This window comes from Mesocricetus auratus, unplaced genomic scaffold (genome assembly GCF_017639785.1).
Source record: "Mesocricetus auratus isolate SY011 unplaced genomic scaffold, BCM_Maur_2.0 Super-Scaffold_100691, whole genome shotgun sequence".
Taxonomy (NCBI): Eukaryota; Metazoa; Chordata; class Mammalia; order Rodentia; family Cricetidae; genus Mesocricetus; species Mesocricetus auratus.
In genome coordinates, this window is record NW_024429267.1 from 19130037 (window position 1) to 19153333 (window position 23297).

The 23297-nt window shown below is 42.3% G+C and overlaps 1 protein-coding gene across 4 annotated transcripts in view; it reads right to left on the reverse strand.

The window, feature by feature from the left end:
- Positions 1–23297, reverse strand: part of Filip1 (filamin A interacting protein 1) — a 172943-nt gene that overhangs the window by 44482 nt on the left and 105164 nt on the right. For 2 of the 4 annotated variants that reach the window (XM_013116041.3, XM_005073700.4), the window contains exons 3-4: positions 13106–13279; positions 8644–8822 (exon numbers count right to left, since the gene is read on the reverse strand). In XM_013116041.3, coding sequence (XP_012971495.1) covers positions 8644–8822; positions 13106–13279 — 353 coding nt within the window. Of the gene's footprint in view, positions 1–8643; positions 8823–13105; positions 13280–13360; positions 13413–19197; positions 19315–23297 lie in introns of those variants that run through there. The other 2 variants (XM_021229338.2, XM_040739889.1) reach the window with 2 other exon arrangements.

Here is a 23297-nt window from a genome sequence, read left to right on the forward strand (position 1 = left end):
CTCCTGAAGGAAAATAACCCTAAAAGTTTGGCTGAAATCTAGCATTTCTGTAAACCTCACTGACTCCCAAGGCTGGGTTCTCATTCATTATTGCTCACATTTAAATTTTAAGTATCATCTGCTTCTCCTAGAGTTCTTGCAGAATAAGGACACTGACATGTTTCACTGCTCATTAGACCCTGAAACAATGAGGTGTATTCTTGTCCAATTTTCTCTTAAGCCCTCTCCTTCAATGCTGTGTAACAAGAGGACACAAAGTTGGGTAGGTAGGAAAGGGCAGGTGGATCTGGCAGAGGTGGGAGGACAGGTGGATTTGATGAAAATGCATTGTGTGAAATTCTCAAAGAACTAATTAAAAAATGAAAGAAGAAAGGGAGAGAGAGAGAGAGAGAGAGAGAGAGAGAGAGAGAGAGAGAGAGAGAGAGAGAATTTAAATACGTATGATAGGTTGGGGATGTAGCTCCATGGTGGGGACCCTGCCTTGAATATGTCAGATACTGAATTCTACTGCAAAGAGAAACTCTAAGTCTAGAAAACATCTTCATCACTCTTCTTGATAATAAAACACAACCACAACTGAAATTTAGACTTAGTTATAATCTAATAGACAGTGGTTGTGAGCTTTACCTAGATATGGATATTGCAAGATTCTGAATTATTAAACTGGATTTTGTGACATTTTTTCAAATTGAAGTAAAGGGTAATGCATTTGAGAAAATTTCACTCTAGTATTAAACTAATTTATAATCTAACCATTGGCTAATCAGAAAATTTTGTTGATCATATGGTTCATTTTTCTAGGCTTCTCTGTTGTAGTATTAGATCCCAGGCATCAGGCTACCAACCATGATAACTAGAATTTTACAAAGAGAAAACATCACACTCATGAGACAGAGCACATCCTTGGACAACTAGTCTTATATCTCAAATACATTTTGATAAACATTGAATATTTAAACATTACATAATACAATGTAAGTGGATGGAACAGAAGTGAATACATGTTTATTCGTCAGATTTCTAAGGGCTAAGAGTACCCCATAAGTAATATAAGGAAAATGTTTGGACTTCTTGTTAAGTTTAAACCCCTCCTGTTTGTTCTTTACTGAAGGGTCTTAGAGTTGGAAAGGCAATGATGCTATCACCAAAGAAGTTTCTGGCACAATGATCTTACTGTCTGCTAGCCATGTAATGGAATATATCACTGCAGCTTCAGCCAGGTGAGTCTGAAGGCTGCCTTTTGAGGTGAGACTTGATCTAATACAATGGACTGTGAGGTCTTAGTGTCTTGTGAGACACTATTTTGTGAAAGGACGTTTTTCTCAGGACTGCTCATCCAAACCCCCATGACTGAAGAATATATTTCTCAGGACTGCTCATCCACACCTCTATGACTGAAAAATGTATTTCTTAGGACTACTCATCCAAGCCCCCATGACTGAAGAATGTATTTATCAGGACTGCTTATCCACACCCCCATGACTGAAGAATGTATTTCCGTTCCTCCAATGTCAGAAACTGCTTCCTTAGTTAGTATTACAACCCCACTCCACCCACCTGTGCTAACCCCAGCCAGAGCGGAGAAACAAATACACTATTTCAGTGGTCAACAACCCATCTTGAAATTTACCTTATGTGTATCATGGCTTTTGCTAATTAAACCATGCAATCCATGACACCAGGTGTCTTCTTCTCTGCTGTAACTGCTTTCAGGAATTTTAGAAAACAGTGTCTTATGCCCATGTTCACTTTTTTTTTCACTCTGAGGATCAGCATTCTCCAGTGGCATTCTTTGTCTTACAAGGTCCCTTTATCCCTGATCTCAGACACAACTTTGCTAGCAGACATGGGAGTCCCCAGTCTTTGAGAATGGCATTGAGAAGAAATTACTGAAAAAGATTAAAGGGGACTCTCAGCTCTAGAAAACCCTGCATCTAACATTTTGTTGTTGCTTTTGAGACTCTTCTGTATTTCCACAGCTATTGCCTTGGGGTAGTCTTCCTGCTCAAGCCTCCTTCTTTGCATTTCTAGGACAGCCAATCTTCTGGCTGCAGTCCTCCCACCATCTCCTTTCTTAAAACTGCTCTTCCTAAGCCAGGAATGTGGCCCATTCCATTAATCCCAGCATGCAAGAGCCAGAGGCAGGCATTTGGTTGTGAGTTCAAAGTCAGCCTACTCCACAATAGTGACTTCCAGGCTAACCTTCTAGGTGACAGTGAGACCTTGTCTCAAAAACAAGCAAGCAACAACAACACACCCAAGCCAAATCAAACAACAAAGCCCACCCTAAAACAGTATTCCCAGCAATTTCTTGGTCAGTAGGACGCTAATAGTAGGTGGTAAGTCTCCTGATCAAGTTTAGACTCTGAAGTCAATGTCAGACCAACTTTCCAAGTCACCTCTCTCTCCTTCCTCCCTCCATACATTTGGAGAAATAAAGTGTTCCTTTATTCAGAAGGTAAACAATTGGAAGCAGAAAAATTCTTTTTCAAACCTGACTCTGGCAGTTGGTTAATGTGCTGGAAAAGGAGCTTGGTGGAAGGAAGATAACTGCCTTCCCCATTTGTCAGTGGAGACAAGAACGAACAGCACAGTTTTGTGAGATGTAAACAAGGTGGTCTGTGGGTCTGTCTTATCTTTGTGGTGAGACGCTGATTCGTACAGTTCTTCAAAACAAAGAGCATGTTCTTGGAAGCCTTGCTGTAATAATATATGATGATGTCATTATTTATGTTGTTCCCAGCTGAGTCTATAAGATCCAAAAGCTTTACAACCTATATCTACAATGGTAGATGTAGACAGCACACACACTCTCTTTATGATGTAACTGTGTTCTAGTCTGACATTTGTGGAGCAGCCCCAGTGAACCTTAGGATTATAATCACAAGGCATGCAGCTCAGTCAGAGGATAAAGGGGAAACTCTCGAGGTGATCTCAGCTGCTCAGATTTATGCTTTTAAAGATCAAGGCCAATAGAAACACGGGCCAAACTGAATATAGTACACGATTTAAGCAAGGAAGCCTTCTTTATCTCATTTTAATTAATGCAACAAGATACTTTCATCTTCATTACTAAAATTCCAAATTAAACCAATACCTTTGTCATGCTGTTTTCTCTTTCCAACTTGGGAGTCCATGTATAGAGGTAAATATGCAGTAAATGGTGGTAATAAATTATGAGCAATCTGTTAACATAATATAGAAAGGACAGAACAACATGTCCCTTTGTAGTAATTAATTTGTGGGACTATTATACCATATGAGTCGAACAGTCCTTGAAAGGTGAAAAATAGTTTCTGCATATATTGTCTTCACACTAAAAAAGGTAATAGCAAGGGGATAGTTTAGGAAACTTTATGTAGTTGTCCATAAACATCATCAGCTTCAACACACAACCACCCCCAGCAAAATGCACCCTAAGTAAAATACCGTATGTGCAGTTTAAAATCAGCTTCAAAACTACTTCAGGGGCTACTTTAGCAGTAGACTGCTCCAGAGAAGATGCTGCCTTGACATCCTAAGACGCCACATAATATCTCTCTTTATATTTTCTTACAACCTCAATTCTGCCTTTTAAGATTCTTCAGTAGAATTTGAGCACAGGAACCTGAAGGGTAAGTGAAACCCCCTTCCTCAAGAGACCAAGCCGTTTTTAAGGAACTAATTTACATGAATCCAGTGCAGTAACATTAGGTGCTGATCTTAGAAGTGGCTGGCAATGCCCAAAGCCTAGGGTTTCTGTACTCACTAAATGTTTGGGTGTGGACTGTTATCAATACCTGCTACCGATCCTGTATTCCTGGCTCCCTTTTTATTAACTTATACCAGCTTCCAGGAAAAGGGCTGGTGCAGAAGGACAGATATAGAGAGTGGGGTTTAAATGATGCAGGTGACAGTAGAGTTCTGCTCGTTTGTGTGTGTGTGTGTGTGTGTGTGTGTGTGTGTGTGTGTGTGTGTGTGTGTGCATTGCAGGGGGAGCTGGCAGCTTACCCTTCCATAGCCTTCAAAGTCCCCAGTGGAACAAGCATAAAGTCACTGGGACCTGAAGTACGTCTTTCATCCTTGCACATGCTTAGAGTAGACACAGGGATCATTTATTGCCAACAAATTGGGGGCGGAAGAGAAGGAAAAGCAAGCAGATATGCAAACAAAGGACTTGGCATGGTCCATTAGGACTGCAGCTTATAGTCAGAAATGTGGCTTTCCAGGAAGAGAAAGAGACAAGGGTACCAGGAGAGGGAAGAGGAAGAGTGAGGAGAGGGAGGCTGGTGAGGCAGGAGAGTGATGCTAGGGAGTCAGAAGAGGGAGGATGAAAATTCACAGAGAGGGGCTGACGAACAAGGAAGGGAGGCCAGAGATAGGGAGAGAAAGGTTGGGGAGCCCAGAGAGGCCAGAGGCAGGGCCACAGCATGGGCAACCTGATGTCCTGCCAGCTCCCAGAACATCTAAACACAAATGCTCACTTCAAAAGGACTGACCCAGAGCGTTTTAGCCATGTGTTTTCCAAACATACTCAAGTCTCCACTGCCTGAGAGCCAGCCACACTTCAAATGTGAGAAGAATTCAGAGTGCCCGTCTAAGTTAGCAGGAGCCTACAGGGGTGTTTAATAAGGTGCGAGTGCCCTGTGGCTTACTCAGTAAAGAAGTCTAGACAAAAGCAAATTAAAATCCCTGCGAATTCTTCCCTAACATGTGAAAGCTGGGTGACATGCCCCAGTGGTGTCCGCTGATGACAGTATGGAAGGCTTGTTATGATTCTGAAGTTTCCTGACTCCTTCCACTGTACACAGTACCTTGCACGGGATAGCTGACCCCTCATTAAACAGCCCAGAAAGACGGGGAGGATAGGGACTGTCCTTCTGGGGTGGACCGACTTGAAGGTGGTGAGTAAACAAATCTGATACTGTAGACTGAACGCAAAAGGGCCCTCCATCACGTGTTAGTTTTCCAGTTACTCTCTCAGTACAGAAGAAACAGCAGAGGCAGTCTTTCTGTCCACGCAACCAGATTAAACCAATTGGTGCCACTTCAGGCGGTCAGCTTTAACAGAGAAATCACAGGAAGGACAGACGGACAGCTGGTTCTAAACAGTGCACAAAGTGTTCAAAGGTAATTCGCATCGGGGCTTTAAAATTGTTTGAACTGCCACATTTCAGATATTTTGTAAGTATTTCTGTGGTGCTGTAGATCACATCCCCACCCACTACCTCTACCATTATGTCACAGGTACACCCCCATCGGTTTCAGACATTTTAAAATGTTAGCAGCGAACAAGTTGCTATGTTTTTCCTGACAGTACTCCTACAGGAAATATCTAACTTGGTGGCTGTAGTAGCTACATGGATTTATATTGTGCTCAGAATCTGGTTTCTGATATCTGTTTGTTCTGGTCTGGATTTTTTTTTTAAGATCATTTGCTTAGTATGTATACAGTGTTCTGTCTGCAAGCCAGAAGAGGGCACCAGATCTCATTATTGTTGGTTGTGAACAACCATGTGGTTTCTGGGAATTGAACTCAGGACTTCTGGAAGAGCAGCCATTAACTGCTGAGTCATCACTCCAGCCCCTGGTTTGGATTTTTGAAGCACGTACATGAGCGTTTTGTTTGTGTGTATATATGTGCACCTGTGGGGTAATACTGTGTTCAGTGCCTTCAGAGGCCAGAAGATGGCATAGGAAGCCCAGGGAATGGAGTTACAGATGGTTCTGAGCCACCATGTGGATGCTGGGAACCAAATTAGGAACCCCTACAAGAGCAATAAGTGCTCTTAACCTTTGAGTCATCTCTCCTGCTTCCGGGTAGTATCTCAGGTAGCCCAGGGTGCCCTCTAATTCACCATGTAGCCAAGGCTAGCCTTGTATTCCTGATTCTCCTGCCTCTACCTCCCAAATGCTGGGAGGCCAGGGAGTTGGGAGATGGAGGCCTGATGGCCCTAGCAGGGCTTCCCATCTGCCATGCTCTGGACACACAGGACTTTTTCTCACTGGGTCTATAGTTTAAGAATGGATAGTTCGCAGAGACTAGGGGTGGGACCTTATTCTCCCTGGTTACCCAGAAATGCCAAATCAGCTCATCTGTTCAAACATTAAGCCAGCCAGCCTTGGCTTGCTGCAGTTTAAAAGAAACACAAAGAAACCGTAAATAAGGAATGTAGGACATAAAACTTCATTGTTTTCTTTCATTTCTGCCTCCCCAGGGGAAGGACTACACCCAGTAAGAGGTAACATTCCCAATTACGTAGTTTAAAAATCTTTATGAATGCAGTCTCTTCTGTATCATTTACTGGCTTCGTTTGGTTTTTGAGGCAAGGTTTCGCATAGCACAGCCTAACCTTGAACTTGTTATGTGGCTGAGGCTGGTCCTGATTCTCCTGCCTCTACATCCCAAAGTCTAATGTTAAGGGCAGTTCAGTGTCGGTGGTTTCAAACACCATGGATGGCAAAGAAGTAACCATTTAGTTGAAGGACAGGAGAAGAATATTTTAAAAGAGTGAGTCCAACAGCTAAATAGCCTTACAAACTTTGGGGATGGGGGTCCTCTGCTTCCTGTCTGGCAGTCTCTGATTTGAGGAAACAGTGCTGTAAGAATGAATGCATACAGTGAACCCTAGGAAGCCGAGGAAGCCCTGAATGAATGAAGTCTGTAGGGAGAGCCATATCGAGGACTCCAATGTCTCAGGCTGAGAAGTGTCAAAACCTTCCCCAGGGAAAGCTCAGGGGGATCACAAAGCCTTCCTCCTGGGCAGTGTGGACCCTCGACCAGTTTGTACAAAAACTGGCAAGTGCAGCTTCTTCCTGAATGTTTACAGCATGAAACTAGCTGCCCACAGAGAACTCCTATAGAGACTAACCGACCCTACGCTGTGCAGTACATAGTACTAGGCCATCAGAGTGGGCACACCCCACCTAATGCATGTGTGTCTATCATTTCTTCCTTACCTCACCTCCCCTAATCAGGGCTCCAGGACCCACATCTGGTGGATCACAATAGAACACACTTAGTTTTTGTTTGATTTCTTAAAGTTTGAAAGTGTGTAGCCTAGGGCTGGAGAGCTGGCTCAGCAGTTAAGAGCAACTGTTGTTCTTGTAAGAGCACATGGTGTTGGGCCTAAAACACGCTTGGATGCGAGGCCCAGTGTTACCTCCTGTGCCTGGCTACAGTTTGGTGACCTGTCTCTGGCCTGTAACCTCCACATGGGGGTGACTCAGCAAGGCCTGATGTAAGACTGCCTCCTGTCTAGCTACCTGCCAGCTTGGTGGAATACTATTGGCCCTTAACTCCTCACATCACCTTACCCCATCCTCAGAGTCCCATCCCCTACCTCAGCCCTATATAAGTTCCTGCCTGTTGGAATAAATCGAGATCCTGCTTCAACAAGTCTCCTGACTCAGTGTGTATTTTCTCCAGGTAACTAGTAGTGGGTAGGGTCTTAGTCATTGGCACTCACCATCCTGATCAACCCCAGGAAGACACAGGCTGGACCAGCCCTTCCCCCACTCTACCTGCCTGAGGATCTGGCAACATGGCAGCTCACAGTCATCTGCATCTCCAGGTCCAAGGGGTCTGAGGCCCTCTTCTGACTTCCCCGAGGCTCCAGGCATGCATATGCTACGTGTGTGTGTGTGTGTGTGTGTGTGTGTGTGTGTGTGTGTGTGTGTGTATGTATGGGCAAGACATTCATACACATACAGTAAAAAAAAGCATACAACCTTTTAAACGTTAAAAGGTGATAATTTATATACATCCAATATTAAGATTCAGTTTCACTTATATTTAACTGTAAGAATTTACCTTTCTGAAAAACTGGATTTCAACCCCAGAGAGAAAGCTTACAGCATTCCAATAATGTAAATTATTTCAATTTGCATCATTATCAATGTGTAAGAAGGCTTGCATATGTAAGGGGCTTCACTGATCAGATTCATATACAAACCCCTTAGGTGTCCTTCAAGCTTTATGGTTTCCAGGCTCTAAACATCCTGGTGAGAATATTGTACCACATTTATGTGCACCCCAAACACAGTCATGTGATAATTTCAGATAAGTCTCCCCTACCTCTTAATCTCTCTTCCCCCACAACAAAACCTTTGTCATATGATCATCTCAATAAATATAGAAAAGCCTTTGACAAAGTCCAACGTATCTTCATAATAAAAGTCCTAGAGCACTGGTTCCCAACCTTTCTAATGATGTGGGCCCTTTAATACACGTCTTCACGTTGTGGTGACCCCACCCCAACCATAAAAGTGTTTCGTTGCTACTTCATAACTGTAATTTTGCTACTGCTCTGATTTGTAATGTAAATACCTGATATGCAGGATATCTGATGTGCAATTCCTGTGGGGGCTATGATCCACAGGTTGAGAACTGCTGTGTTAGAGAATGTCAAGATAGAGTCAACATGCCTCAACATAATAGAAGCTCTATGTGAGAAACCCACAGCCAACATCATCATAAATGGAGAAATCCTTGAAGCAATCCCACTGAAGTCAGTAACGAGACAGAGCTGTCCACTCTCCCCCTCATCTTCCATATTGTGATAACTTCTTTTCCTATGTGGACCCCTCTAATTCCCTTCTCTTGCCTTACTGCTGCAGCTAGTGCTTCGAGTCTGGCCTCTGCAGGGAGCCAGGCAGGGTTACCTCTCTCGCTCCTGCTCCAGCAGGTTGGTGAAGTCATCGCTCTTGTTCATGTAGTCAGTGTGCTTGTGCTTCTCGTTCTCTAGCTCGTACACTGTGCGCCGGTGGCACTTCTCTGCCAGCAGCAGCTGCTCCAGCATGCGGCGGTATGTTTCCCTCTGTTTCTCCTCGAGTCTGTCCAGCTGAGAGAGCAAAGCCAGGAAAGAGCTTAGTGCCTGACTTCATCTGCAGCGACTGTACCTTTTGACACTGGCCTAGGGACCCTTGACCTATGACGGCACACAGAACTTTGAAAGGGAAATGGTGTACCACTACCTTCTGGTATTTTCTCAATGCCAACGGGCTCTGTAAACTAGCCATAATGGCCCTAATGCTTTTGGTTTGCTGTTCGAGACTCAATCTTGTTATGCAGCCCAGGCAGGCTGACCTCAAACCCACAATCCCCCTGCTGAAATTACATGCTTATGCTGTCATATCCAATTCGCAGTGCTATAATTCACCTGCTGGCCTTCTGGGGCACACTCCTTAAATTTTAGGATATTACATTATTTCACAGAAAGTGGATAACATCTTCCCAACCTCAGAAAAGTTAGGATCTCATCATGCACATGTATCAGCCTTCTCTTCTGGGTAGTAATTATCACTGGCATAATATAAGGCTTGTAACTAACTGAATTTCTAGGGAAAATATAGGAAGGGTCCATACTCCTATTTCTTTCAACACATGCTAAATGGCTTATTTAGAACATTTGAAGGGTACTTTTCTCTAAACGAGGTCTTAAAAATCGTACACAGGGCTGCTGCTTCTCTGTGGCCAGAGTATCCAATCTATGAAACCATGGCTTCGTGAGCCCTTAGTTCTGACTATGTAGTACACAGTCCGCACAAAGTGTGAGTTTAGTAGGTGTCTGTTCAAGGGGACTGGACCTTCCAATATCGCCACTTCCTCTCCTACTCCAGCACAGGACCACTGGCACTGCTGAGAAGAGACGGCTCACTATGGGGCTGTGCGTGTGGCACTGGTCAACAGAAGCCCTGTCACTCACGGTCTCATGCAGCAAGGGATGTCACCAGCATCCTTCTGACCTAGATGCCACCAACACCATATCCATCTGTGATGAACAAATGAACTCACTATGTACACCAGGTTGGCCTGAACTCAAGCGATCCACTTGCCTCTGCCTCCTGAGGCTGGGACTAAAGGCATGAGCCACAAAGCTCAGCTTCCTATGTCTTTTTACTTACGTTTTTAATTAATTCTGTCTCTCTCTCTCTCTCTCTCTCTCTCTCTCTCTCTCTCTCTCTGTGTGTGTGTGTGTGTGTGTGTGTGTGTGTGTGTGTGTATGCATATGAGGGTCCCTATGCTAAGGCACTAGTGTGGAGGTCAGAGGACAACTTGTACACAGCAGTCATCTCCTTTCACCCCCTGGGTCCAGGGATTAGACTCAACTTGTCTGGCTTGGTGGCAAGCATCTTTACCTGCTGAGCCATCTTTCAGGGCCCCAGAAGTGGGCAAACAAGAGAAAGGGGACAATTTCAGAATGTTTTATGATAAAGGACCATAGCAGGAAAATAATTCTAGCCCCGTTGTCTGTAGAGGTTTAACTCCAAGCATGGAGGAATTGAGGAAAAGAGAAATCAACTGAAGGGAACATACAAGGTCTTAGCAAACAAACTGGCATACACAGAAGGGGCATGGATTTGAGGGCACTTAAGATAAGACTATTTTTAGTCGTTGTTGAATCACAATGCAGAACAGTGGAGACAGGAACACCCCAGAGTGGGAAAGTGTGTCTTATTATACATAGGGGCTATCGGGACCCAGGACACAACTCAAGAACATGCTATAACCTTTCAAGTGGTCTCATGAAATCACACATTGCCCTTCCCCTGAGGATGCAACAGATTTTCAAGGTGATTTAACAAAGTCCATAGAGACTAGAGAATTGGGTTTGGGAAGATCAGGAAAAGATATCAGAAGCACCAGTTGGTGACAGACTGAGTTGCTGACATTGCTTGGAGCCTGACTAAACATGTCACATAATTTGTGACATTTGGGCTTACATCAAAAGAAAAAGAAGGCAAACTAAAGGGGATTCAGACAGGGCAGCATCAGTGCAGTCCAAAGACATCTTAGGAGTGATGGGGAAAACACCCTACTGAGGATTATCCAACTCAAGGACAAGAAACTCGAAAAGATTCCTGTCAAACACACATTCCTGCAGTCTCTGAAGCCTTGATTTTGTGTCTCTTCCTAGCGGTGACCCACACAGCACAGAATGTGAAAGGCTATATAAGTGTAGCCCAGGCTGGCCCTGAACCAGTTATTGTCCTGCCTCAGCACTTAAGTACTTGTGTTTCAAAGCATAGGGAAAAACAAAAGCAATAAGATAAATTTCAAAATATCATTGAAATCCATAAAATAGTGGAGAAAGAAGGGAGCCACTTGAAGAAACCAATGGAAATACCAAAAATAAAGAAAATAACTCAGCTGAGTTCTCCTAAGCAGAAAATCTACTAGGACTTCACTAGGACGAGTTACCCTTTAGCAGGTGAAATGTGAAAGGAGGCTAGTTCTGAGATAAATGGTACCCAGTAGGCTAAAGTCACACAGGCCTCGGGAAGGATGGTGGCCAGGGCCTGGGAGCTGAGGAAAGAAAAGAACTGGGCTGTAGCTCAGCCATAGAGCTGTTCCCCAGCATGTGTGAGGCCAGAGGTTTGATCCTGGGTAATGCAAAATAAATAAATACGCACACAAATTAGGTCCCACTAGGTTATCCAATAGGATTCACTGAAGACTACAGTGGGGGCAGGAAAACCATTGCTCCTCTTAATATTATATTTCTTTCGCAGAGCTGGACTTCATGTGATGCTGTGAGGAAAAGCGGATTCCTTTCCCCTCCTTAAAAGAGGACAAAGAACCAGAAAAGTAGGCCTAGCACCATGATCCAGGCCAGCTCACCGCTGAGCATTTCTGCATGGCCCTCTCTCCCGGGCCCAGGTGCATCTCCTGGGCTCATTAGCAGCCCCTCTCTGGGTACTGTTTTCAGAGTTCCATAAATTAGGAGTAGTGATTGGTAAATGAGTCTGCTCTGATGGCCTACCTGTCCCTTGGGGTTCCGGGAGTGCCCTCAAGCCCTAGTTGAGGGAGAAAAGAATTAGGAAACCTACACTGAGCTTTGTAATCCCAGTTATCGCTGTTACCACCGCCGTCATCATTGTGAAACTGGCATTTTCACTTCCGTATTCGTTTTACTCCTCACCCTCCACCCTGCCCACTTGGGGAAGAAGGTGAAGATGTGAATAATTATCATCTTCTACCCCAAGCCGATACTAATGGTTAGCAGCGCCTGAGTATCTAGCGCGTGTCTGATGCTATGTTAAAAACTGTATAGGCATTGTCCCACCTAGTCCTCAAAACGCCACTGTGAGATTGATGTCACTCCGCCACCCCACGGACAAGGAACCGAGGTTTAGTGAGCTGAAGTGGGCTCTGCAAAACCACACAGCTGGATCCCAGACAGCTCATTGTCTGAATCCTGCCCCACCAACAACTTTGGTTTGTTGTTTGTTTTGCATTTTAGGAAAAGCTGAGAGTCCAGACCTGTATTAATCAGAAAATAATGGTGCTGTCAGTCTGTTTTGAATACCAATTAAATCAGATCTTGCCACTGATCTAGGGTAAAAGTTACATTTAAAATTAGTTTCTTCTGCTGTTCAGTTTCTGCTTTTTAGTTTATTCTACTAACTGCAAAGCTATGAGTCACTCACCTGAATTTTGAAGTATGTATGTAGCTACATCCATTAAATGAGTACCCCAGTTTGACACTGAACTTCCACTATAGCATGGGGAAATTTGTTAAGTGTCATGTCATAGGTAATAACAGTAACCCAGAATTCCTAATGCAATTTTGCATAAAGTGACTCATTATAGCCCTGCTGATATTATTTCATTTTAATATTGCCCTAAATATTTCATTGGGATTTTTGTCTTCATCACTGGAATTCACATAAGACCTTTTAAATTAGGACATTATAAAATACTCCCAATGCAGTGGTATTAAACCATAGCTATCAATAATGAATTCAATCTAAAGTTAGGTTATCATTTTTATAGTAATCCTGAAAACTCGATGTGAGACCTAGTCAGCACCTCAAACTTTTTATATGCTATTTCTTAGAGGAGTAAAACAATAATGCATCTCAAGAGCATATAACTTTCCTATTCACATGGAAAAATATATTTCAAACCTGAAGCATATTTAAGTAAAAGCTGGAAACTCCCATCAGAACTTACCTAGTAACTACTGCTTACAAATTACTTAATTCAGAATTACCATACTTAATTCTACATTAGGGCATCCTAACAATTGCATTTGGGAGAAAGCATCAAAGCATATAAAAGGAAGAGGGGCAGTCTCTCTGCAGTTTCTTCCCAGGAAGGCTCGCTGCTGCCCTGCTTTACCTCTGAGATGGGTTTCTCATAGACATCTTCTCCTATGGACTTCTCTTGAGCGAGGATGGCATCTCGATGCAGGACCCGAAGCACTTTCTCTGGCTCTGCCGATCCGTAATGTGCCTCCAAAACCTCAGGCTTGGTTTTCTCTGTCTTCAGCATGTGGATCACATCTTCTCTAGCCTGTGGCAGAAAGTACAGTAAGGTCAGATGTCCGACAGAGCAGCTCAAACATCATACTCACGAGATCAGCTTGGAGCTTACTGGATGGACCCCACTGCTTCAGGTCTATTGCAGATTCACTGGGGATCCTGTACTGTTCTTATTTTTTTTTTAACCAACTGTAGATTGGCAAGCAGAGACTCTGCTTTGGTTGCTAGGAGGCAGGGGAGCAGAAAAAGAATTTGTGCTAATATTAACTACACAAAATTTTCTTTACTTAAGTAGCACTGGTATGAGAGAGGAGACAGGAAAACCTGTTTCAATGTGTATGAGGTCAGCAACAATCAAAATCCTCAAGTTTTCTATTTATGATCTCAATATAGCATTTAAATCTGTTTTATAGAAAACCCCACTCCCTTTATTCTACAACCATGTTCATTGTAGTTATAACTCTACATGCAATTAACAAACGACCTTTCTTACTGATTTCCTTCTCATAAGTAATTTGCTTTGCACAGAAGCACATGATTGAGAACTGACTCTATACTGGACTAGGCTTTTAACTAATTCACATCAAGTTCTATCATTTTACCACCAGACTATCACCAGACAAGTCAAGTTGGTGGGTCATGACTAATTTTTCAGTGGTTTAGCTCAACATCTTACTGAAGCTCTCAAGAACACCACAGCTGTGGGTCTATGTGGCATTGTCTTTGGTCCCATCATACAATGCACACACCTCTTGGTGCTTTTTTATTATTATTATTGATTTGTTGTGATGCAGCTGATGTTTGCTGTGCCTTCCTCTCTGCACTTGGAGCCGCCTTACCCTTTTCTACCTAGAATCTTGGTCCCGAGGAAGTCGCCTTCATTCTGGCTATACATGACCCTATTCACAGTGTGACTGGGATCTAAAACAACGACATAAATCCAAAGTCATAAAGATGGTGCGATGCCCACTTGTTGGTGTTGTCAGGGTTCCTTTTAGATCACTCAAAAACAGCAGTGGACCTGAGGATAGAGCAGTTGCTGAGGCAGGCAATGCCAGGCACACGAGGAGCAACAGGTTCTCGTCGTGTTTGTTCAGATTCAGTCACATTCCTGTCTCGCAGAAGGAACTACCACGTAGATGTTCACACATTAGCCCCACAAACCACATTCTGAAGAAGGTATCCCTCACTGTGGATAACAGTGTTCAGGAAGTTGCCTTTCAAGCATAAACTGAAGTAAATACTCCTGACAGCATGGATTGCTCTATAATTGACACTAGTGTATGTGACAGAAGCATAAAGGAAATTAAATAAATCCTAAAGCAATAAGACAAATAAGAACATAATTAAAACATGGAATACAATCTGCATTGTTGTGTAATGGGACGACCCTATCTTTAAAGAACCTCAGAATTATTTTTTTTGGTCCTAGACCTGAGTGATTTACACATGTTTCTCTAAGCTAATTTTATCACCTATGGAATAAAATCATAAGAGCTTCATCACATGAATGTTGCCAGGATGGAATTAGATATACATTCAGAGAGTAACTAATGTAGAACTTGGCATAGAGTAGGTTCTAAGTCAATGGAGACATTTACAATAATTTTTTTCTAGATGGCCTTCACTTTTGCTGGAGTGTATTTATTGTCTTAGATACTTTTGTACAGTTACATCATGTACTTTGATCATATTCACTGTTCCATTCCCTCTCGTTTATTCCCTTTCCTGTTATTATCATCCCCCTAGTCCTCACATCTTCCTTCATGTATGTGGTTTATGTATCTGTACAGAGTCTAGGATTCACAGATGAGAGAACACGCAGTATTTAGCTACCTGAGACTGATTTATTTAGCTTAATATGATGGTCCCCATTTCCATCAATTTTCCTGTCTTCTACATAGTTTGTTCAACTTTATAATGGGATAAAATTCATTATGCATGTACCATTCTTCTTTCCACATCTGTCAACAAACACCCTGCCTGACTCATGGCTTGGCTACTGTGAGTAGCCCTGCGGTAAACATGCAAGTGCAAGGACAGGGTTTGGAGGGATGGCTCAGTGACTAGCACGTGGGCTGCTTTTTACAAGGGATCTGGTTCCTAGCACCCAGGTCAGGCTGCTCAGAACAGCCTGTAACTTCAGCTCCAGGGGATCCAACACCTTCTTTTAGCCACTGTAGGCCTCTGCTTCCCCATGGTGCACATAAACTTACACAAGTAAACACAAATAAATGTAAGTAAAAAGAAATCTTTAATGTAAAAAAACTGCAAGAATCTCTATGCTGTGTTGACTTAGGGTCTTTTGTTTTGTTTTGCTTTGTTTTGTTTGAGACAGGGATCTCTGTAGCTTTGAGCCCTGTCCTGGAACTTGCTCTGTAGACCCGGCTGGCCTCCAACTCATAGAGATTCGCCTGCCTCTGCCTTCCGAGTGCTGGGATTGAGGGCATGCACCACCACTGCCTGGCTTTTCTTCTTTTTCTTCTTCTTTTCTTTTTTGTTACTTAGAGTCCTTTGAGTGTATATTGCCAGAGTGGTATAATTGGGTCATATGGTAAAGATAAACTTTTAGTTTACTAAGGAGCTTCTATAGTGCTTTCCATAGTGGTTGGACTAATTTACAGCTCACCAACAGAGTGTGTGTAAGCTCTCCCTCCCCGAGTCCTTGCCAGCATGCTGTTTTCTTTATGATAGCCATTGTGACTGGGGTGGGATAGAATTTCAACATTGTTTTCTCTGATGGATGATGTTGAACATTTCCTTGAACATATTTATTGGCCATTCACACCTCATCTTTTGTGAGCTGCCTGTTCACTGCTTTAGCCCATTTACTGATTCATTTGTTACTTTGCTATTTAGCATTTAAAATTTTTTAAATAAATTCTAGATCTTTAACCCTCTTTCGGATGTGTGGCTGCAAAGATTTTTATCTTCTTCTGCAGACTTCTCTTCACTTGTTTTCTTGGGTAGATAGAAGCCTTTGGATTTCATGCAATCCTATTTGTAAATTCTTGATATTATTCCTGAGCTACCAGAATCCCTCTCAGATAGGCTTTGCCCGTGTCTTGAAGTGTTTTCCTCTAGAAGTTTCATGGCTTGGGGTCATATACTAAGGTTTTTGATGCAGGTTAATTGATTTTTGTACTGGATGAGTGATTTGGAACTAGTTTTATTCTTCCACATTCAGATACCCAGTTTTCCCAACACCTTTTAGTAGAGAGGCTGTCTTTTCTCCAATGTGTGTACTTGGCATCTTTGTCACATATTAGTTAGCTATAGTTACATGGATTTATTTATGTGTCTGTCTGTGTGTCTGTATTTGTGCCAGTACTATGATGTTCTTGTTACTATGGCCCTACAATATCTATTGAAGTTGAGTATGGTGATACTTCCAGCATTGTTTGTCGTTGTTGTTGAGGAAGCCCTTAGCTGTTCAGTTTTGGGTTTTGTTTTGTTTTTGGGTTTTGTGTGTGTGTGTGTGTGTGTGTGTGTGTGTGTGTGTGTGTGTGTGTGTGTGCGTGCGCGTGTTTGTGCTTCCACGTGAGAAAAGGAAACACCTATTTCTTTTACTAAAACAAACCAAAACAAAACACTTATTCTTGAACTTAGTCATAATATGACACCATATGTTAAACACTTCATCCTAGCTTAATTATTTTAGACACTAATTACCAAATAAAAGAGCTACAGTGTATCACATACTTAGAGCAACTCCAGCCATCATGAACTTACCAGGGGACTCTGTAAATGGCTGTAGAGATAACACTGGAAAATAACAGTAATGCCATTCCTATAATATTGCTACCTGAAAATAATTTAGCAGAGTAAATCAACACTGTGGGATCTTTTTATTACAGTTGCTGTATTTACTCATTATTTATTTGTTGCTTGTGTGTGTATGCAAACTGTTGCACCATGCATGTGGAAGTCAGTGGACAATTTGCAGGAGTTGGTTCCCTCTTTCTGCGATGAGTGTTCTAAGGATCAAACTCAGATCATTAGGCTTGGCACCAAGCACCTTTATATACTAAACCATCTCACCTACCCTTGTGATGTGTGTGTGTGTGTGTATGTGTGTGTGTGTATTTTGAGACAGGGATTCTCTATGGCTGGCCTGAAACTCACTACTGGTCTTAAACTCATAGAGATCCACCTGTCTCTGCCTCCAGAGTGCTGCAATTAAAGTTGCATACCATTACACGCCCTGTGTGTAACATCTTTTGAATCAGTGGATTAATGATGACAACTGTGCAACCACAATAAATTTGTTCACTGCTTCAAATATATGATTCAGTTTATGGAAAAAGATCCTGCACTTTGGGGATAAAATCATAGTACAGCTCCATTTTCAGAGATGTGTTAATTTGCTTGGTGGTGGTGGTACATGCCTGCAATCCCAGTACTCTGGATGCAGAGGCAGCCCTGACACTTAGAATCCCTGTCTTGACAAACAAACAAACAAAAAAAATGTTAAAAAGGCAAAAGAAATGTGTTGATTTTTATGAAAGAAGATAAAATTCCACATGTCAGAAAGCTTCTGACTTTGAACATTATTTTCTCAGAGAAGTCAAGCCAGAAATAAGTGGCTAAGGACCCAGGACTCTAGGGAGCTCCCAATAGACCTGAAGAATGTGGCTGGACCAGAGAGAATGCTTTGGAAAGGGATCTCAAAATGAGCTGCCTTCTGATTGAGAGGAGGAAGGGGATTGGAAAAGAAGCCGACAACACAATGTTCAGTCTACTTACTGACAATAAACAAGTGAGGTCCAGGCACATAAAGAAACATGGGAGTCCCATGTCTCTGCCATCAGACCTACTGCCCTTTGTGCCTGTGGTAACACAGGAGAACATTGGGTGTGGCCTCAGTTGGCTGCAGCAGGAGCTGATTCAAACATGTGGGGGCAGCAAAGAGCCACCCCATGCTGCCCTGGGCCACAGGTGAGTCATGAAATCAAGGCAGAGCATTTGGGCTTTGCAGAGTCAGAGGCATAATAAAATGAAACAGGCTCAAAAGCAGAGCTGAATCCATCATTCATTAGATAACATACATTCACATTGTACATTATTTAGTATTATAAAAACAGTTGTAGCCTGAGAAATCCAAGTGTGAAGGGATACTGACAATGGGAAATAATTTATCATATGGCACAGTAAGCATGTGCTGAAGGAAACACAAGGAGTAACGACGTTTATTCGGAATGCTTGACCTGAATCTGAGCAAAGAGAGGCTTCCAGGAGGACATATCTGAAATCTCACAATGAGTAAAGATGGAGAAGGGCTTAGTTAGCTGAGAGTGTTCCAGGAACAAGACTGTAAAGATGGGGCTGGAGAGACTGGTCAATAGTTAACAGCACTTGCTCTTGAAGAGGGCCCAGGGTTCAACTCCCAGCTCCCACATCTTGGCTAGATAACAACAGTCTGTAACACCAGCTTCAGGTGATCTGATATCATCTTCTTAGAGGGCACCAGGCATGTTTGTGGTTAAAACACACACTTGCAGGGGAAACTCTTATATTCACTAAAGAAATAATAAGAATCTTAAGAGAAAGGCTATGAAATATCCAAAAAGATGATAGAGCACAATAATAATGATGTCCTCACATTAAACCCTGTGAGTCACACGCTGAGTCACGGAGCAGCAAGAAGCTTTGGGCTTTTAATCCACAGGACAGTGATGTGGTAAGACACGTATGTTATGAAGACTCAGAAGGGACCCATCAAGATGAAGACACTGAGTGGGCAAGCCTGGTTACCCGAAATTGAGTCTTAGAACACTTGTAAAGTGGAAGGAGAGAACTAACTGTTCAAAGTGACCTTACCTCCCCTCCCTCCATCCCTTCCTTCTTCCTCCCCTCTCCTCCCTTCCCCTCCCCAGGGCTATATGGGAGCTCTCCTTACTTACTTTCTCTTAAACTCTCACTGAAAATAAAGCTATTCTTTAAACTCACCATTCCATTGGCTGTGAAAGACATTCTTTGAGGTCATCAGACAAAACACCTGGAAGCCGCTGGCCTGTGTCGTTGGTTGATGACTACTGATGGTCTGACCCCAGGCCCTTGAGCCATGCTTACCTGAGGCAAGAAAACCTCCATTGTGTGGTTGTTTTCCCCCATGTCACTGTGTTTTGTTTTTTTTTAAAAAACATCTCTACAAGTGATTCTGCAACATAGCTGCATTTGGAAGTCACGGCTCTGGGACAAGCACAGCAACTCAGCACCACAGACAGACTTCTGTGCCTTAGGTCCAAAGCCCCTCCCACTAGTCACTTTATAATCCCTGTGACTTGTTCACCTGCACTCTCTGGCGCTATCTGGCTTCTCTCTACCCTGCTTTCTCGTGCTGTGTGGAGAGCCAAGCTCTCTTGGCCTCTGTCATGCTCTATCTTTTTCGATCTCCACTATTCTCTCCAGCTCTCCTGCATCCTTATAGCCCTGGCCATGTCTAGTTTGCTTTATTTTCTCTCTGCTCTGGACAAATCCAGAGGCCTCAGGATCTTTTCTCTCTCTTACCCACAATAAAAACCTTCCCCCTAATAGGACGATCAAGTCGGCAGTTTTTTTCTGTGCCCTCTCGAGTACACGTGATGTTAACTGAAGGTTCACTCATTTCCAGGGACTTTCTGTCTCCTGGATTTCCTCCATGATCTTCTGGGGTTATTAGTACCATTGACGTTTCTTCACCAAAGGATCGTGATCCCTTCACACCAACAGAGTCCCTGGAAATGGCAATGTATTTACCACCTGAAGACAAAAGAGACTCACCGATTATCCCAGTTTGCCTGCAAATTAGCCTTAGTGACTAAGGAAACAGAATCCTGGGAAGCTGGGCTGAAAATCCAGGCCAGACCCAGGCACAGGTACCAGTTGTCCACACTATGGAAGATGCCCGTAAGGAGACTGGGTAGTTCACAACATCCGGTTTGTAACAGAGCATCCCTAACTGACCTCACAGTGCTCAGAAGCTGAGCCTCAAAACACATGTGTTGAAAGGAAAACTGCTGTTATTGATTATTTGCCTGTTACTAATTTTTACTGTGTTTAAACTTGCTGGATTCTGAAGTCTCTGAAAAGAGCAAAGTTACAGTGACCAGTGTACAGGGAAAACAATCTGGCTCTTGTGTCCTCCTCTGCATTTCTGAAATGGGGACATGGATCACCTTAAGAGCACAAGTGGAATGACGTGGGGGCATGTCACCTTGGGAGCACAATGGGAATGACAATGACCCTCTGACTCTCACATAAACAGTGCAAACCTCCTGTGTCAGTACTCACAGGAAAACTGTAAGTGACAGTTTATAACTTTTCACAAGGTTAGTATCACTTATTTGGTTTGACACATCCTTACAAGGAACCATGTCATGCCTCAATGTATATTAATATGTAAGATCAAGACAGTTTGAGCATTTACCATTTTTTGTGGTAAGCACATTCAAAATCCTCTCAGGTACTTTATTCCTACATATGAACAGCAGAACAACGGACCTGCTCATTCCAGTCTCACTATGACTTAAAACTGTTGACAGCCCTTTCACCTTCCAGAATAGTAACAGCATCTTTTTTTAAATTTTATTTCTTTTTATTTATTTATTTCTTATTTTAAAATTTTTTATTATATATTGAAATTAGAAACAAGCTTGCTTCACATGTCAGTCCCAGATCCCTCTTCCTCCCCTCCAAATAACAGCATCTTAATATTAAGCTGTGTGTTTATGACAAAACACAGACTTCAGAAAACACTGACCTAAGGTAGGCAGCTTGCTGCAGACTCTTAGGTGATACCCCTCTGGCCCCTGTCTTCCTCTGACTTGGCTGGGAGGAAGCATACCCAGCAGGGAGGGTAGATGGCCACCCCTAGAAAATGATCTGGTATGCTTTAAACACAGCATTTCTGCCAAAAGCCGCTGGCTTTCAACCAAGGATATATTTGAGAAAAAGAAACAAAAACAAATCTGTCTTTACTTATGGAAGACCCAGAATGATGCTATTCCCAAACACTACCACTCCTTTGTATGGTTTAGTTAACTGCTTAAATATAGTCCCATCTCTGCAGCAGGAAGGTCGGAACATGGCTATTCTGTGAGTGCTTCCCCATTCTGGGAACTCAGTGCTCTGTATCTATTTACATAAGGTAATTTATTAGTTTACTTGTCTATTTCCTCCTGGAGTGGTGAGCCACTGTGAGGACAGAGGCTGTGTCTACCATCCCTCACAGAGTGCCTGCCACATGATAGGCACTCCGTAAATATTTGTTGAAATCAAGAAGAGTAAATTTAAGTTATGTGAAGTGAGAAGGTCAGCCGAACTGGTCCTGAGCCCCTCAGGACAACCCTAACTACTAACCCTTCTTCAAAAGATCTAAACAGTTCCATTTTGTCAGCTCCCTTAGCCTTTCATCTGACAGCTTTGTCTATAATTCAGGAGCCACTTTGTTCTCTATAGTTTATTCCAAAAGAAAATATGTAAACTAAATAAGGAAAAACAGTACATTCCACCAGAATGTTGCAAGAGGGAACGGGTTATCTTTAAATCTCATACAAATTAAATTACATGTTTATCCAGCTTAGGTAAATAGTAATGGTATAAGTGGATTAAAAGCTAAAAAGTTGTAATTTATAATGTTATTAGCTATTATTATAGAAACGAAACCCAGTTTTTCCTGGATTTTAAAAAGCAAAGATAATGTGGTTAGTAATACAACATACCAGGAGAACATTCAGACATGGTTGGTTTAAAAGGGCATTTGGGCTTAAAATGTTACTTTTTACATTCTCTGAAATAATTTTCCTCTACAACTGTATGGCACAGAACAGCCTAAAGTTCTCTACAGAGATTACCCACAAAAGTGTAGCATTCACACCCCTAACCAAGAAAAATCTTTCATTAGAATATGGGGAAGAGATGCAACTCATCATGTTAAAATTTGCTTTTATATTCAAGTTAGCAGATTGGTATTTTAAAAATAAAACATTCAAAATTGAAATGATTTTTTTGTAGAAATGGAAGAACTCAGGTTACTATTCACATGGAATCTTAAGAGCTCTATAATAACCAATGCGCTTTTGTGAAAGAATAATGTTAGAGGTCAAATGCTTTCTGATTTCAAAACTAATTACAAGACTATGATAATCAAGATGGTGGGGTGCTGCCATTAAGACAAAGATGTAGACCAACAGAATGGAAAAACCTGTAAATAAAGCTATACAGAAGATTTCCCACAAAGATGTCAAGATTGCTCAGTGTTGAAGGACAAGAGCTTTCAACAGCGTTGGAAAAATGGATATCCACATATGTAGTAAAATTTGACACTTATCTTTGAGCATTTACTAAAGTTAGCTCAAAAATCAATCAAAATATATGTAGAAGTCTCATAAAAACACAAGGAAATTATTTTTACGATAATGAATTTGGCAGTTGTTTCTTGAACACACCAATGGCACAAGCAAAGAAAGGAAAACTGTAGATTACCTGGACTGTGCCAAGCTTAGAACCTTCCAAGCACTGAAGAATATAACCAGCAGAGTGAAAAGAAACTTACTGACTGGGGAAAAGTGCATGTATGGCCAATGAAGTTAATATGCAGAATAATAAAAAAACTTCTACAAGTCCAAAACTGTTCATGAACAAAGGGCTTATACAGATGTTTCTCCAAAGGAGGGGGATAATAAACGCAGTAAAAATACATGTGAAAAGATGCTCAATATCACAAATCATTAGAGAAATACAAATCAAAGCCACCATTGAATGATAGATATTTACACCATTAGAATGGGTGCTACCAAAGCGAAAACAAAACAAAATGTTAAGTGCTAGTGAGGTTGCAACACATCAGAGCTCTTGAGGTACCTGTGGGCAGGTAAGATGGTGCAGCCAGTGCACACGACGAGAGAAGTCCCTCAAAAACTTGAGGTGCCTGTGGGCAAGTAAGATGGTGCAGCCAGTGCACACGACGAGAGAAGTCCCTCAAAAACTTGAGGTGCCTGTGGGCAAGTAAGATGGTGCAGCCAGTGCACACGACGAGAGAAGTCCCTCAAAAACTTGAGGTACCTGTG